This window comes from Sinocyclocheilus grahami, unplaced genomic scaffold, assembly GCF_001515645.1.
Source record: "Sinocyclocheilus grahami isolate Dianchi unplaced genomic scaffold, SAMN03320097.WGS_v1.1 scaffold2020.1, whole genome shotgun sequence".
Taxonomy (NCBI): Eukaryota; Metazoa; Chordata; class Actinopteri; order Cypriniformes; family Cyprinidae; genus Sinocyclocheilus; species Sinocyclocheilus grahami.
In genome coordinates, this window is record NW_015507199.1 from 23951 (window position 1) to 40096 (window position 16146).

General features: G+C 36.6%; 1 protein-coding gene across 1 annotated transcript; it reads right to left on the minus strand.

Annotated features, from left to right (window-relative positions):
• Positions 1 to 222: 222 nt before the first annotated feature.
• On the minus strand, positions 223 to 15687 carry LOC107573736 (Fanconi anemia group D2 protein-like). Its single transcript, XM_016260178.1, is given in 37 exon segments — positions 223 to 351; positions 2044 to 2118; positions 2209 to 2247; positions 2342 to 2413; positions 2527 to 2620; positions 2779 to 2901; positions 3815 to 3914; positions 3994 to 4127; positions 4216 to 4326; positions 4414 to 4532; positions 4644 to 4772; positions 5443 to 5559; positions 8556 to 8723; positions 8951 to 9048; positions 9136 to 9237; positions 9424 to 9532; positions 9789 to 9904; positions 10118 to 10190; positions 10192 to 10219; positions 10796 to 10942; positions 11113 to 11186; positions 11450 to 11569; positions 11959 to 12010; positions 12111 to 12220; positions 12329 to 12436; positions 12651 to 12782; positions 12896 to 13030; positions 13139 to 13285; positions 13391 to 13426; positions 13550 to 13652; positions 13843 to 13943; positions 14078 to 14182; positions 14528 to 14615; positions 14812 to 14936; positions 15103 to 15181; positions 15291 to 15343; positions 15673 to 15687. Coding segments are annotated over 37 exon segments (3666 nt in total).
• Between the last annotated feature and the right edge of the window lie 459 nt (positions 15688 to 16146).

Consider the following 16146-nt stretch of genomic DNA (forward strand, 5'->3'; position numbering starts at 1 on the left):
TATAGTATACCAATTTGTTTCTCCATGAGCTACATGCTCACCTCCAGAGCCTTGCACAGCATGTTATTCTAATTTATTCTTTTGAAACACTAAATAGTAATAGTGATAATAATAATTACAGATACATTTATATATCTGTATTTATATATCTATACATATTTTTCACAAATGCATTTAACATCAATAAGCTAAATTCATTGAGCGTTTTTCTCGTTTTAATCTTTAATCCCACTCTTGCTCCACAGACCACCATGAGCTGCAGATGCTGTAATTCACCTTTGAGTGGCCACACATGTAGTGGAGTTGTCTAGTACTGAGCTGGAAGGTCTTCAGTAAACTCTGGACATCCTCCTGAGAAGATCCCGTGCAATGATTAAAATCTCACTTACTTAAACTGATCAATTTTGCTCAAGATGCAATGTTACACATAAGTTTGAATGAATGAGACGGAAATACCTTGTGTTTTTTAAAGCTGTAGTCAAGCAGAGGCATTCCAAGTTTGAGGAAGGACTCCAGAAAAAGGCGACCATACTGAACGAGATGATCAAAAACAAAGTGAAAAGTGCTGAATGACATTATCTTCATAAACATACCTTCATGTGTGCAAATTCTTCTTACCTTTAAGCACACAGTGAGTACAGGTCTGCTGTCAAACATCTGTGCCACAGAAAACAGAAGAACATGCTGTTTACAGAGCCATAAATGTGATGTGTACACTTGGAGAACAGGCAAGATGTGAAGGCCTCTGTACCTTGACCAGGTTTATGAGGATGTGGAAGTCACGCACAGCCAGATTCCATGTTAAGAGCTTCTCGCTCTGCACCTGAATAGATTTAGGGCATAAACTTGAGACACACACACTTCTCTACACTTCCTGTTGGTAACCAAATAATAATTAAAATAATATCTACACCCACACAACAAACAAACAAACACCTCTTGACTATCCATCTGTTTGCTGGGAGGAATCTTGCGCACAGCTCTCTCCAGCTCTGCCATCATGCTCTTGTAGTACACTAGGAATGTCTGCCTGCAGCATCAAACAAAGCACAGGTATCTGCATTTATTGCATGACTCTGTGGAATACCTGATTCTGATTGGTCAAACGCAACACTGAGTTATCAAATATTTTAGTAATAATACTTCATGTACATATCACTATAAATTGGATATGGCAGCCTGCTGCACCTGTTGAGTGTCGGCCAGCTGCGGGAGTTGGCATTTTTAGCAGCATTCATCAGCTCTGGAACCCCTTCACCTGCTATTTCCTCCACCGCCTTCAGAACATCATCAGTGTGCTCCAGATAAATACTACAGCAGAAAACCAAATTGATGCAAACATCCTTAGATATAAACAATAATATTAAAGATTAAACCATGGAATTTTAGTTCAAGTTTTTTTCTTCTTTCGTGTAACGTGTTCTTTTGGGTATGTTAATTAGGGCATATTTTGCATAGGCCCATCCTGTTCAAAAGTTCAGGGTGGGTAAGATTTGTTTATGAAAGAAGTCTCTTATGCTCACCAACGCTACATTTATTTGATCAAAAATAGAGTAAAAATAGTAATATTGCAAAATGTATCTAACACGAAGTGAGGATTAATGGGTGTAACGAGACTCATGAAGCAAATAAATCATTTTATTGACTTACTTCTTTCTCCTCTACCTATCAGAATCTCATTTCCATGGGTCTTAACACACTTGTTGCCTCAATTCAGTGTTATTTCAGTATTATTTATATACTATTATGGAATCAAAACCCGGTCCCCGTATTTTTGGTTTTAATTTTCATTTCAGTTTAAGTTTTAGCACTTTTGTCATGGGCTTTTGTCATTTTTATTCGTTTTTTTTTTTATATATATATATATATATATATATATATTTCTACACAACTTTAATTAAGCTTTGAGCTTTGATTTACTCTTATTTCTACATCCTCCTGAGAAGATCCCGTGCAATGATTAAAATCTCACTTACTTAAACTGATCAATTTTGCTCAAGATGCAATGTTACACATAAGTTTGAATGAATGAGACGGAAATACCTTGTGTTTTTTAAAGCTGTAGTCAAGCAGAGGCATTCCAAGTTTGAGGAAGGACTCCAGAAAAAGGCGACTATACTGAACGAGATGATCAAAAACAAAGTAAAAAAAAGTGCTGAATGACATTATCTTCATAAACATACCTTCATGTGTGCAAATTCTTCTTACCTTTAAGCACACAGTGAGTACAGGTCTGCTGTCAAACATCTGTGCCACAGAAAACAGAAGAACATGCTGTTTACAGAGCCATAAATGTGATGTGCACACTTGGAGAACAGGCAAGATGTGAAGGCCTCTGTACCTTGACCAGGTTTATGAGGATGTGGAAGTCACGCACAGCCAGATTCCATGTTAAGAGCTTCTCGCTCTGCACCTGAATAGATTTAGGGCATAAACTTGAGACACACACACTTCTCTACACTTCCTGTTGGTAACCAAATAATAATTAAAATAATATCTACACCCACACAACAAACAAACAAACACCTCTTGACTATCCATCTGTTTGCTGGGAGGAATCTTGCGCACAGCTCTCTCCAGCTCTGCCATCATGCTCTTGTAGTACACTAGGAATGTCTGCCTGCAGCATCAAACAAAGCACAGGTATCTGCATTTATTGCATGACTCTGTGGAATACCTGATTCTGATTGGTCAAACGCAACACTGAGTTATCAAATATTTTAGTAATAATACTTCATGTACATATCACTATAAATTGGATATGGCAGCCTGCTGCACCTGTTGAGTGTCGGCCAGCTGCGGGAGTTGGCATTTTTAGCAGCATTCATCAGCTCTGGAACCCCTTCACCTGCTATTTCCTCCACCGCCTTCAGAACATCATCAGTGTGCTCCAGATAAATACTACAGCAGAAAACCAAATTGATGCAAACATCCTTAGATATAAACAATAATATTAAAGATTAAACCATGGAATTTTAGTTCAAGTTTTTTTTCTTCTTTCGTGTAACGTGTTCTTTTGGGTATGTTAATTAGGGCATATTTTGCATAGGCCCATCCTGTTCAAAAGTTCAGAGTGGGTAAGATTTGTTTTTGATCAAATAGAGAGCAAAACAGTCATAAAATGTGGTTTGCTTTGATATGATTCAGATTTTGTATAGTTTTCAGCAAAACTGAGAATAGGCTTTCCAGGCGATTTTCTCCCTAAACATTAAATATTTATGTGATGTTATAAATGTCATAAACCTTTAATATTTCAATTAGTAAAATAATATATTATTATAATAATAATTATATTAGAGTTGGAAGATCAGTATGAATATTTAATTTATTTAATTCTGCCTTTGTGTATAATGCAGGAATTAAACTATTTCGAACATCAAGTGAGGATTAATGAATGCAACGAGACTCATGAAGCATATAAATCAGTTTATGGACTTATTGCTCTCTCCTCTATCAAATAGAATCTCGTATCCATGGGTCTTAATACCCTTATCGCCTTTTCGCTTCAGTGTTATTTTAGTATTATTTATATACTATTACAGAACTGAAAAACAGTCCCCATGATATTTTTTGGTTTTAATTTTCATTAAGTTTTAGCAATTTTGTTTTTGTGCTTTTGTCATTTTTATATTTTTATTTTATATTTCTACACAATTTTAAATTAAGCTTTAAGTTTTGATTTACTCTTAATTCAGCTTATTTTAATCACTGAAAATGATTTTTAGTAGTTTTCGTTAACAATAACAACACCGCCTCAATGACTCCTGGAACTGAATGGGAACTTAAGCATTATTGTGTGTAACTCACAACATACCTGAGTAGAGTTTGAAGAGCATCATTGTATTTGTTTCCTCGCTCTTTCTCTCCACTCGCTGTAACCCACTCCTGACAGAGGAAACGCCTCGCCAGTGACGCTGGGGGAAATGATAGCACTCAAAATGAATGTATTACAGAGCAACCATTATTACACAGCATACAGTACTGGAAACGCACTGATCTGTTCTCTGTAGGTCCTGTGGTTTGATCCTCCATACTGGGACAGCACAATGAGCAGCTGGGTCAGACACAAGGCAGTGTTCAGGCTGGGTACTGTGCTTTGGAAGTTCTGCAGGTACTCAAAAGCGTGCCTGAGCATATAAAACACCATGTAGAGATGGTTACATTGCATATTGTCCACTAACAGCAAGTAAGAAGTATGTGCACTGACGCTCCCACCTGCTGAGCTGATCCAGGGTCAAATCGGTCTCGTCCTCCTTCAGTCGGCCGGCCAGGACCCCCAGAGCGCTCTTCAGCAGAGCACGATGCTCTAGACCAGAAAATCCAGCCCTGAATGAACAGCAGGTGATTGAAGATGGTAAGAATGTTTTGTAGTTGTCAGGAAAGTCAACTAACGACTAACTATTTCGTGCTCACCAGCTGAACGTAGTATGTAGCACTTGCAGTAGGAGCTGATAGGCTGAACACATGAGTTGCTGTTCCTTCACATCCACACCAGGAGCATCAACAACACCCTGATGCTCAGACAGCAGAGTCTGTGTGAGGACAAACATTCAAACAGAGCAATAAATCCAAACGTGCCAGCCAGCACTAATGCACACGTAATGAACATGTTTAGAAGGCTATAAATTGAAACACATGTGCACCTGAAAGTGATTGTGGCAGTTCTCCAGGTGTGTGCAAAGTGTGGGCAGCAGCTCGATGCAGCAGGTGGCGAACTCTTTGGCATTTTTCTGCTGCAAGTGAGCAAAGCCAACTGCTTTGTCCGTCTTACTCTTAGAGAGACACCACAGAAAACATTTCAGTACCATATTGGTTGTCAGCTGATATTGGAGATGTTTTGTAATTCATTTGTAATTTATCTGGCATGTTTATTTTACATTTAGATTAGTTTTGCTGTCACGAAACATTCATTAAAAAGTTTATATTTAAAAACATTCATTTATTTTAATAACACTGTTAAATGTATTCCTAAAAATATTCCTTTTTATATTGTACTATTAAGCCATCAAAAAGCACTTAATAAAAGCAAAATACAGATTTCATTTACCCGTTATTAAACTATTAAATTATAATGATGCCAAAATTAAGTGAATTTACAGTACAATTTGCTAAAGATTACAATTAATCGTGAGCTATTACATTATAATAATGCCAAACTTTTCATTATTAAATAAACTTTGCATTATTGCATTATTATTAATATAAAGCATTAATTTTGTCATCATTTTAGTATAAAGCATAAAAATTTATATTTTGTGATTTGCTAAAGGTTACATTTAACAGCGTTAATTAAAATGAATCATTTTAGTTTTTAGTGTTTTATTTTTTTTTATTATTTAGATAAAATAATATCTGATCAGTTGATTAGAATGTTGCTTCAGCATTGTCAAATAACATGTCTGACTGGGTAAAACAGGTTTAGTAATGTGTGTGTTTTCATACTTTAAGAAATGGAGCCTTTTTGGCTGGTGCAGAAGCCAAACTGAAGTCCAGTTTACGCCACATGTCCTCCAGCAGGAAAAGCAACTCTGCAGGGCCCAACTGCACTTCCTCCCTTAACTACACACAAAACAGCACTCATTTAATTCAAGTATGTACTTTTACTGAGAACTGACAAGCAAACAGACTCGTTTTACCTTACTATGTAGCTATATATTTCTACACAACTTTAATTAAGCTTTAAGCTTTGATTTACTCTTATTTCAGCTTATTTTAATCTCTGAAAGTGATTTTTAGTAGTCCTAGTTAAGAATAACAACACTGTCTCAGTGACTCCTGGAACTGAATGGGAACTTAAGCATTATTGGGTGTTACTCACAACATACCTGAGGAGAGTTTGAAGAGCATCATTGTATTTGTTTCCACGCTCTTTCTCTCCACTTGCTGTAACCCACTCCTGGCAGAGGAAATGCCTCGTCAGGGATGCTGGGGGAAAATGATAGCATTCAAAATGAATGTATTACAGAGAGCATCCATTATTACACAGCATACAGTACTAGAAACGCACTGATCTGTTCTCTGTAGGTCCTGTGGTTTGATCCTCCATACTGCGACAGTACAATGAGCAGCTGGGTCAGACACAGGGCAGTGTTCAGGCTGGGCACTGTGCTTCGGAAGTTCTGCAGGTACTCAAAAGCGTGCCTGAGCATATAAAACACCACATACAGATGGTTACATTGAAAATTGTCCACTAATAGCAAGTAGGAAGTTTGTGCACTGACACTCCCACCTGCTGAGCTGATCCAGGGTCAGATCGGTCTCGTCCTCCTTCAGTCGGCCGGCCAGGACCCCCAGAGCGCTCTTCAGCACAGCACGATGCTCTGGACCAGAAAAGCCAGCCCTGAATATGAACAGCAGGTGATTGAAGATGGTCAGAAAGTTTTGAGGTTGTTAGGAATGTCAACTAACAACTAACTAGTCCCTGCTCACCAGCTGAACGTGGTGTGTAGCACTTGAAGTAGGAGCTGATAGGCTGAACACATGAGCTGCTGTTCCTTCACATCCACACCAGGAGCATCAACAACACCCTGATGCTCAGAGAGCAGAGTCTGTGTGAGGACAAATGATCAAACAGAGCAATAAAATTAATGAATAATGAACATGTTTACAAGGCTATAAATGAAAACACATGTGTGTTTCACCTGAAAGTGATTGTGGCAGTTCTCCAGGTGTGTGCAGAGTGTGGGCAGCAGCTCCATGCAACAGGTGGCGATTTCTTTGGCATTTTTCTGTTGCAAGTGAGCAAAGCCAACTGCTCTCTCCGTCTTACTCTAGAGAAACACCACAATAAATATTTCAGTACCATATACTGTAGGTTATCAGCCGGTATTGGAGATGTTTTGTAATTTATTGGTTTGGGTCATTGGATATTTAATTGTTCATGCTCATTTTACATTTAGATTACGTTTGCTGTCACCAAACATTCATTCAAGTTAATCTTTAAAAACATTAAGTTAATTTAATAGCACTGTTAAATGTATTCTTTATCAAATCTTAAAATAGTCGGGGGTTTTTTTATTATAAAGCCATCAAGATTCACTTAATTTAAAACGTAAAAAAAAAAGCAAAATACATTTACTCCATTATTAAATTAAACTATTATAATTATGCCAAAACTAAGTCAATTTACAGTACAATATAAAAATATTGTATTTTTGGAAATTTTCTAAAGACTCAATTTAAAGCGGTTATTAAATGTAATTATTTAATTAAATTATAATTAAGCCACTTCATTTTTGCATCATTATAATCTACAGTATGAAAAATAAAAGTTTAAAAAATAAATATTACACTTAACACTTTTATTGAAATAAACTATTACATTATAATTATAATGCCAAACTTTGGTGAATGTTGGCATCATTTTAATGTAAAGGATTAAAATAAATATTTTGAGATTTGCTAAAGATTACATTTAACAATGCTATGTAATATGAATTCTTTAGTTTTTTTTGTGTTTTATTTCTTAATTATAAAATAATACAAATAATACCTGATTGGTTGATTAGAACAACATTGTCCAAGAACATGTTTGATTGGGTAAAACAGGTTTAGATATGTGTGTGTTTTCATACTTTGAGAAATTAAAGTACCATATACTGTAGGTTATCAGCCGGTATTGGAGATGTTTTGTAATTTATTGGTTTGGGTCATTGGATATTTAATTGTTCATGCTCATTTTACATTTAGATTACGTTTGTTGTCACCAAACATTCATTCAAGTTAATCTTTAAAAACATTAAGTTAATTTAATAGCACTGTTAAATGTATTCTTTATCAAATCTTAAAATAGTCGGGGTTTTTTTTATTATAAAGCCATCAAGATTCACTTAATTTAAAACGTAAAAAAAAGCAAAATACATTTACTCCATTATTAAATTAAACTATTATAATTATGCCAAAACTAAGTCAATTTACAGTACAATATAAAAATATTGTATTTTTGGAAATTTTCTAAAGACTCAATTTAAAGCGGTTATTAAATGTAATTATTTAATTAAATTATAATTAAGCCACTTCATTTTTGCATCATTATAATCTACAGTATGAAAAATAAAAGTTTAAAAAATAAATATTACACTTAACACTTTTATTGAAATAAACTATTACATTATAATTATAATGCCAAACTTTGGTGAATGTTGGCATCATTTTAATGTAAAGGATTAAAATAAATATTTTGAGATTTGCTAAAGATTACATTTAACAATGCTATGTAATATGAATTCTTTAGTTTTTTTTGTGTTTTATTTCTTAATTATAAAATAATACAAATAATACCTGATTGGTTGATTAGAACAACATTGTCCAAGAACATGTTTGATTGGGTAAAACAGGTTTAGATATGTGTGTGTTTTCATACTTTGAGAAATTAAGCCTAGTGCAGAAGCCAAACTGAAGTCCAATTTACGCCACATGTCCTCCAGCAGGAAAAGCAATTCTGCAGGGCCCAACTGCACTTCCTCCTTCAACTACACAAAAAACAGCTCTCTATTATTTTTCATAAAATGTGGGTCATAAAACTGAGAATCGACCAGCAAACAGACTCGTTTTACCTTACTATGCAGCTCAGTGTCCAAAAGTGTCCGTGACAGAAGGCCACACTGAAGCACGCTCAGAGCTTCAACATCCAGCTCTCTGAAGAATGGCCAGTACGAAGACAGACTGACCCCTGATTTGGCATCCTTTTCTTTCTCCTTCTCGCTCTCTTTCTCTGGAAGGTCCTGCCACAAAAAAATGGTCAGTTTTGGGATGTAAAAAGTACTAAGAGCTTTAAAATTAAAATTCAGCTGACACCATAGTAAAATCTCAATGTATTGAAGTAAAATATACAAGAGTAACATATTGTCCATTTATTCTTCATCTCAAACATTGGTTTTACAGTCTACTTTACCAGATGTTCATACAGATGTCAGTAAACCAGTGGACATCGAGTATGTCTGGTCTTTACCTGTTGGGAATCCTCTGCATCTGCGGCCCCCTCCAGCTGTGATTTGTCTCCTGAGGAGTTCTTACTCGCTGAAGCCTTCCTCTTCCTCCCAGATGACTCTATACACACACACACACACACAAACAGTGAAGCACTGACCCTATATATAGCACAAATCAGTATGCTGATTTCTCCAGCATCCTTACCTTTCTTTCCTTTCTTTGGCAGAGCCATTGAAGAAGAGGGTATCATTCCTTCAGCACTCTCTCCATCAAAGTTAGCCTGAGGAGGAGTGTAGCCTGGTGTAGCTAACACAATACAACAATGTAAACTTTTACAGAGAAAAATAAATATAGTAAATAGACAATTTAAATCATTTTCACATTTAATTAAAAAAATTAAAATACTTTAATATAAATAAATAAAAATTAATAAATATAACAAGTACATTTACAAATTACAAGTAAATACAAGTCACTCTGTCACTCTGGTACCTGCCAAGCACGTTTGCAGTAAACTCAGAAGGTAAGTGATATTCTGAATACGAGTTACAACCTTCATTTTCATCTCAGGATCGTTCAGCTTGCAAAATGCATTCACCACCTACATTCATAAAAGAACATGCATACTATACATATTAGATTATTATATAACATAACATCAAAAACCACATAATTCCAAACCATAGTTCCAAATAATAAAATGAACACAGAATTTTCATTTTTGGATTACCTATTAATTTACAACTGAAGTGAGCACTTCAAAAAAGCAAAACAGTCATATCAGAACTTGAATTGATCAGTGATGATTGTCAGGTCACTGAATTTAGCACTATGCTGTACTGAAGAGGTGTACTAACCTCTCTGAACCAGTTGATGGTGTAAAAGAGCAGAGAACAGAGGAACTCTCTCTCAGCCGTAGACAGACTCTCCACCTTCTCCATCACCTCCATATCAGTCAGAATCAGAGGACAGCCTATAACAGCACAAAACTCTCCAAACATGCTTTTTAACCTTAGATACATCTGATGCCTCTTGTGATGTTATAAATAATCTTCCAGCTTATATATAATCATAATATGAAAACATGAAAAAATAGAGGCATCTAATAAAACATTTTCTTTTACACAGTGATCAAGACAAAACACAATCTAGAATAGAAAAAAACTGCAGGTGTACAGTATCTGACCTAGCAGAGCATCAATCTCCTCCAGATCGCCTTGGTGCTGCACCTCTTCACACAACCTCAGCAGGCGGAAAAAACGGGGACAGACAAAGTGGAGACACACACCTGTGAGAGTCATTCGGATTGTAACATTGCAGAGATTATTAATTAATTCAACAGTGTCACTGATAAAATAAATAAAAATGCAAATTACAGGTTGATTTACTGTATAGATTACTGGCATCAACAAACAACAGAGCCTGCTTGGGCAAATAAAGACCGAATTCTGAAGTGCATGATTGTTAAATATTTTGAGGTGAATTTTCAGCAAATATTGTGTAAAATATTTTTTATTTTTATTTTGCATACATCACATATGATGAAGCTATATGTATGAAAAAGTAGCATCACTGCTAAACAATTTACTTGAAGTACCCCCCTGAGACTTTTATTATATCAGTAATTTATCAAATATTTTAATAACTTAAAGAAAACTTGTTCACAAGTTGTATTTTGGTTAATATACACACATGATATGCAGGTAAACATAAAATGTTAGTAAGTGTATCATTTTTACTGTTTCTGTTTTATATGTATATAAACCTTGCTCTATATCAAGGTGCATATTTTATGGTATATAAAAACAGTTTTACAGTCTACAGTAACAGAAGGGTTCAACTGAGTTCAGTATTCGGCAATGACCTCTCTTTCTTGACTCCAGCTGGTTGGGTTGTGTCTGTTTTGGGCTGCTGGTCTTGAGTCATAAGTGCCAGTAGATTGATGGCGATTCCCCCTTGACTCTCATCCTGGTCCAAATTATACATCACAGAGGCAGGAAACACAAATGGACTGAGACACGCACACACATAAAGGGTCATGAGAAATTCGAGACATAAAACCTCTGGAATTTAAATGACTAAATGAAACAGCCAGTTGCTTTGATTTGATAATACAACAACAAAAAAGCAGGTCATATTGATTACACTAATCTTTATTTATGCCCTGAATGTGTCACTCACCCTGATATATCTGGCCCAAGGTCAACAACAAAGTCTTCCTGAAAATCCTCTAACACACTCTTCCCGATCCATGCCTGAGGATGACAGCAATCACAGAGAGTTTACAATACTAATGTAAAGACCTTTCAGTCATGTAGAGATCCATTTACTACTTGTCTATTAAACTCGATTAAAGAGACAGGTTTGAGGTCACCAATTAAAATACAATTCTGTCAGCATTTATTTACCTTCATGTCATTTCAAACCCTTTTGGAGACAGAATCTTAAAACAATTTTTTTTTATATACATCAAAGATGAGGACATGAAGGCTGTTTATAGTAAATAACCCACACACGCCTGCACTAGAGGGTCCAGTTTGCAGGTCTGCAGCAGGTTGGCCAGCTCATCGTAATAGAGAGCGGCAGCTTCAGGGGAACTCTCACTGCACGAGCGTACCAGCTCCAACAGAGCCATCACCTACACACACACACACACACACCACAACACTCAAAACCTTCTGTGGTACATGGGTCAGTGACAAATAAGGAGTGAAAGTAGGCAACACATTTATAATGCTACAAAAGATTTCTATTTTAAATCAAATGGCATTCTTTTGAACTTTCTATTCATCAAACATCCTGAAAAAAGTATTATGGTTGCCATAAAAACGGTTTTCTACACCAAACCAGCATATTAGAATGATGTGAACAGTTATTTTTAAATTGTAATATACTGTATTTCCACAATATTACTGTATTTTTGATCAAATAAATGCACTTTAGGGAGCATAAGAGACTTTTCAAAAAACTTGAAAACCACAAATTTTGAACAGTATTATACACACTCAAACCATCAGATCATCTCACTCTGTGAGTCTCTTTGGGCAGCGTGCCACCCTGGGAGCCTTCAGGTTTATTTCTACATAAACAACACAAGAAGAAGAGTGAAGATCAAAGATCACAAGCCTACTGAGGGTGTATAAGCGAAAAACATTGCAATGCACCAGCAAACAGTGTACCTGCAGGCCCCCATACTGCCCACCATCATGACTGCGCCAATAATACCAATACGCTTGTACTTGGGCACCGTGCTAGACAGCTGCTTACGGATGACGATATGCATGTCATCCTGGTTTAGGACATATAGAGATTTGACACAATTTTCATTTTTGGATCAGCTACCCTTTAATTGCAAAAAAACTAAAACTATACCTTTAAGATGCAGTGCGTTTCTCACCTGGATGTGTCCTCTGTGCTGCTCCTGTCCAAATGCTAGGTGGCTGAGCAGGTAGAAGAGTCGTCGGATCTGCTGTGAGGTCAGGTTGTCCATGTAGTCCAGAATACCCTGTCACAATACCCACAATTCACACCAGCAAACGGGTTAAATAAATACCATTACGTACTTGAAAAGACCCAAACAATTCCACTAAAATTGTTTGAATAAAAAATAATAATAACAAACAAAAGAAAAATGATTTTGATTCAGACTGACTTAATGAAAAGAACGGACTCAAAAAAAAATTTTCCTTCCAAATGGACATCAAAGCAGGCATTCTTACCTTCCCAAAAACAGTGAACTGGCTCATCTCTGCAGGTCTCTGCGATACCAGCTCACAGAGCAGCTCAAGAGCCACATCCACCTCGCCGCTCACACCACTGCATGCGTGTGTGACCAGAGAGCCCACCACCTCCTACACAACAAACACACATGTACTGGACATCAATGCACGTCCTTAAATGACTGTTAGTGTCCATAAATCTGCAGTGTGTTTGTTGTGAGCTGGTATTAAGAGGTATTTCTTACCTGCTGACAGTAGGAGTCAAAGCCAGTGAAGGCCTGTTTGTACATGTGACCTCCAAAAGGCACCACACAGCAGTCTGAAGACCGCAAGAGTCCCTGTGCTAAAGCCAGAATTGATGGGAAATAACCCCGCATCACCTGTATGAAACATTTACACCATACCTGATATGTACAAGGGAAGCCAATACTTCAGGTAGCATAATTAGGGCTGTTCCTTAAGTCACAAGCATGTGAATGAAAGCATACCTGAGCATGACCCTTAAAGGTCTTCTGCAAGAGACTTTCCTGAATCAGACCCTTGCCAACTTTGACCTTGAGCACTCTATCCGCCCCACGCCGGCTGTGGTTTGCATTAGTGGAGTGAAGGATGAACAGCACCAACAGATCAACCACCTGAGAGACAAGTTATGTTAATTCTTGTATCTGGATTTTCAGATACGTAATGTGTCAATCTAATGGGAATCGCATAAAAAACATTTTGATAGAAATCAATCAAACCTTATGGTCGTCTGACTCATCAACATTCTCTATGGCCTGAAAATCAAACATTTGAACAGTAATGAAATAACTTCAGTTGCATGGAAATATAGTACCTAGTGCTTGAAGGCAGAAAGCAAAACGAAACAGCTATCAAGATTATATGAACTCTCAACTCACTTTTAGCCAAGCCTCTGAGATGGTCTTCTGAAAGCGGATAGCTGACTTTATGACATCCAGAACCAAAGCCACACTATCCTGACCATTGTTGCATGATGGGACACTGGAAAACCCGAGCAGTGACATTAAAATCAAGAACAAGACAGAACATGGCCAGCAGAACTGGACATATTCCCAACTTCTTATTTGTCTTCCCAGGAATAAAGCAAGTCATATGGGTTTGGGATGGATGGATAGAGAGTAAATAGATGAAGATAGAATTTCACTCAAGAGAAAGCAGAAAAAAGTCTTACCCTGACACGGATTTGCTTTTCATACGACTCTGAGAGGCCTGCAGCACAGCTGGCAAGACACACTGCTCCAACTCAAGCTTTTTACGCAGGTCACACACCACCTGAAGAGCATTAATGGACATGAGCATAACTACAGCAATAGGAAACTGATTAAAATTGTCTACCAGAGAAAGAAAATTTTCATGAACAGAAATAAAAAAACTGTCATAAACAAAGGTCAGTTTAGAGGCCTGACCTCATTAGGACCAGATGCAGAGATGGAGTGTAAGATGAACTTCACTACAACAGGAAGATCCTCTAACTGCACAGCAGAGAGAGTTCCCATTACTGCCTCACGAACCTGACAGAGAGAAAGGATTTTTAATAGTATATACTACAATTTAAATGGCAAAATAAATTAATATTTTTATAAATATGCTTTAAAATGATAAAACGTTATTTTTACATAAACATTTAAAAATATATATTTCAAATAAATGCTGTTCTTTAAAACTTTTTATTCATCAAATAATCTTTAAAAAATTATCAGAGTTTGCACAAAAATATTAAAGCGGAAATTGTTTAACATTGATAATAATAATAAAAAATGTTTTTTTAAACACCAAATCAGCATATTAGAATGATTTTTGGAGGATTATAAGACTGGAGTATATTTTAGGGAACATATATGCATGTTTAGAAGTACCTCGGACAGTAACGCAGAGCTCAGATTGAAACTGGATAAAGCATCCAATATAGGCACAGCGAGCTGAGTGTTCTGCTGAAGTAAACCACTGCACAAGAGAGCAGACACAAACACAGACTCACTTAAACACAATGATAATAAGTATCTACATTATAATCATAGTCAACATTACCATCACAGCCAGCCATAATTACTAAACCAAACATAGGTCAAAACAACACAACTTTAATTTCATGCTTTGGAAATGGCACAAAAAACAGCAGGTGCAGCTACTGTTGACGTACTTCAGCTCTTTGGCCGTGTCTCCATGCTGGGAATCCTCCAGGATTTCAGGCAGGCTGGTAATAATGTCTCGCTGGATCCCCATCGGAGCCACAGACACCATCTGCATCAGCTTACTGCTCAAATCCTACACGTACACAGCAATTAGTCAGACACCAGTCACGGCAATGCCACAATTTGGTTATGACAAACATTTATGTCCGCTACAAAGGAACTGTTGGCAATTATGATGTTCACTGGAACATTTTCATCATGTAGGTTTCTCACATCAACATTATCAGTGGACTGAGTACCTTTCCATCTACAATTCGGTCCAGCCACTTCAACTGGTTTATTATGAGACGGGGAACATTGAGGCCATCCTCACTCACACTGTAACAGAGCACATTACTGTCAGCGTCAGTGATGAGCGAATGTTACAGGACTGTGTCTGTAATTAAAGTGATGTGTATTAAAAAAAAATCATCAAAAAGACATTTACCCCTCAAACATGAATTCTGGAAGCTTTTCGAACAAAATGTTTATGATCAGGGTCTAAATGCAGAAAAAAAATCATTATTATTTATTGAAAAATAATATAATATATAATAAAAAATAATTTATAAAAACAATATCAAGAAAAATAATATAACATATACATATATATATATTTTTTTATACACACTTTCTCATTCTTTATCTTACCAGTTTCATTAGCTGTACTGCCAGCTCTCAAAGTGACACCAGCTTCCTTCAGAAACTGAACAAAAACTGAGTCCGGGTACGAGTCCTGTGCTGAAGACTTTGTGGGTCGTCCACTGCTCTTGGTCTTTTTTTACTCTGTATGAATGAAGACGCATCAATATTAACTACACCAAACGTACAAAGATTTGAGACATTCCCGTTATTTATATATATATATATATATATAGCGTTCACTCACTTCAGACAGTGCATTCAAACAGGGCTGCGTTTCCCAAAAATATCATAAGAAAGCATTAAAGCTTTTGGGAACGGCAGCCCTGAACAATGCTTATCAGAGGACAGAAGGACAGAGTTATTTCACAATAAACAAACTGAAATTGTAGCCTACATAGTTTGTGCAATTACAGTTATTTAAATTGAACGTTGAAAGATAATATTCATCATGTTCTATTCTGTAATGTTAATAGAAATCATACACTGTCAGAATAAAAAGCTCCAGGGACTGGCGCTCTCTCTGGCATCGGCAGGTCGCAGCGCCACTTCCGGTGGCATCCCCAGCTGCCACTGGCAGCTGCCACGGTCTTTCTAGCTGTTTCTACTGTTTGCTCGGTAAAACTACACTGTTCTCAGTGGCGTGCGGTGATGTTTTTTTT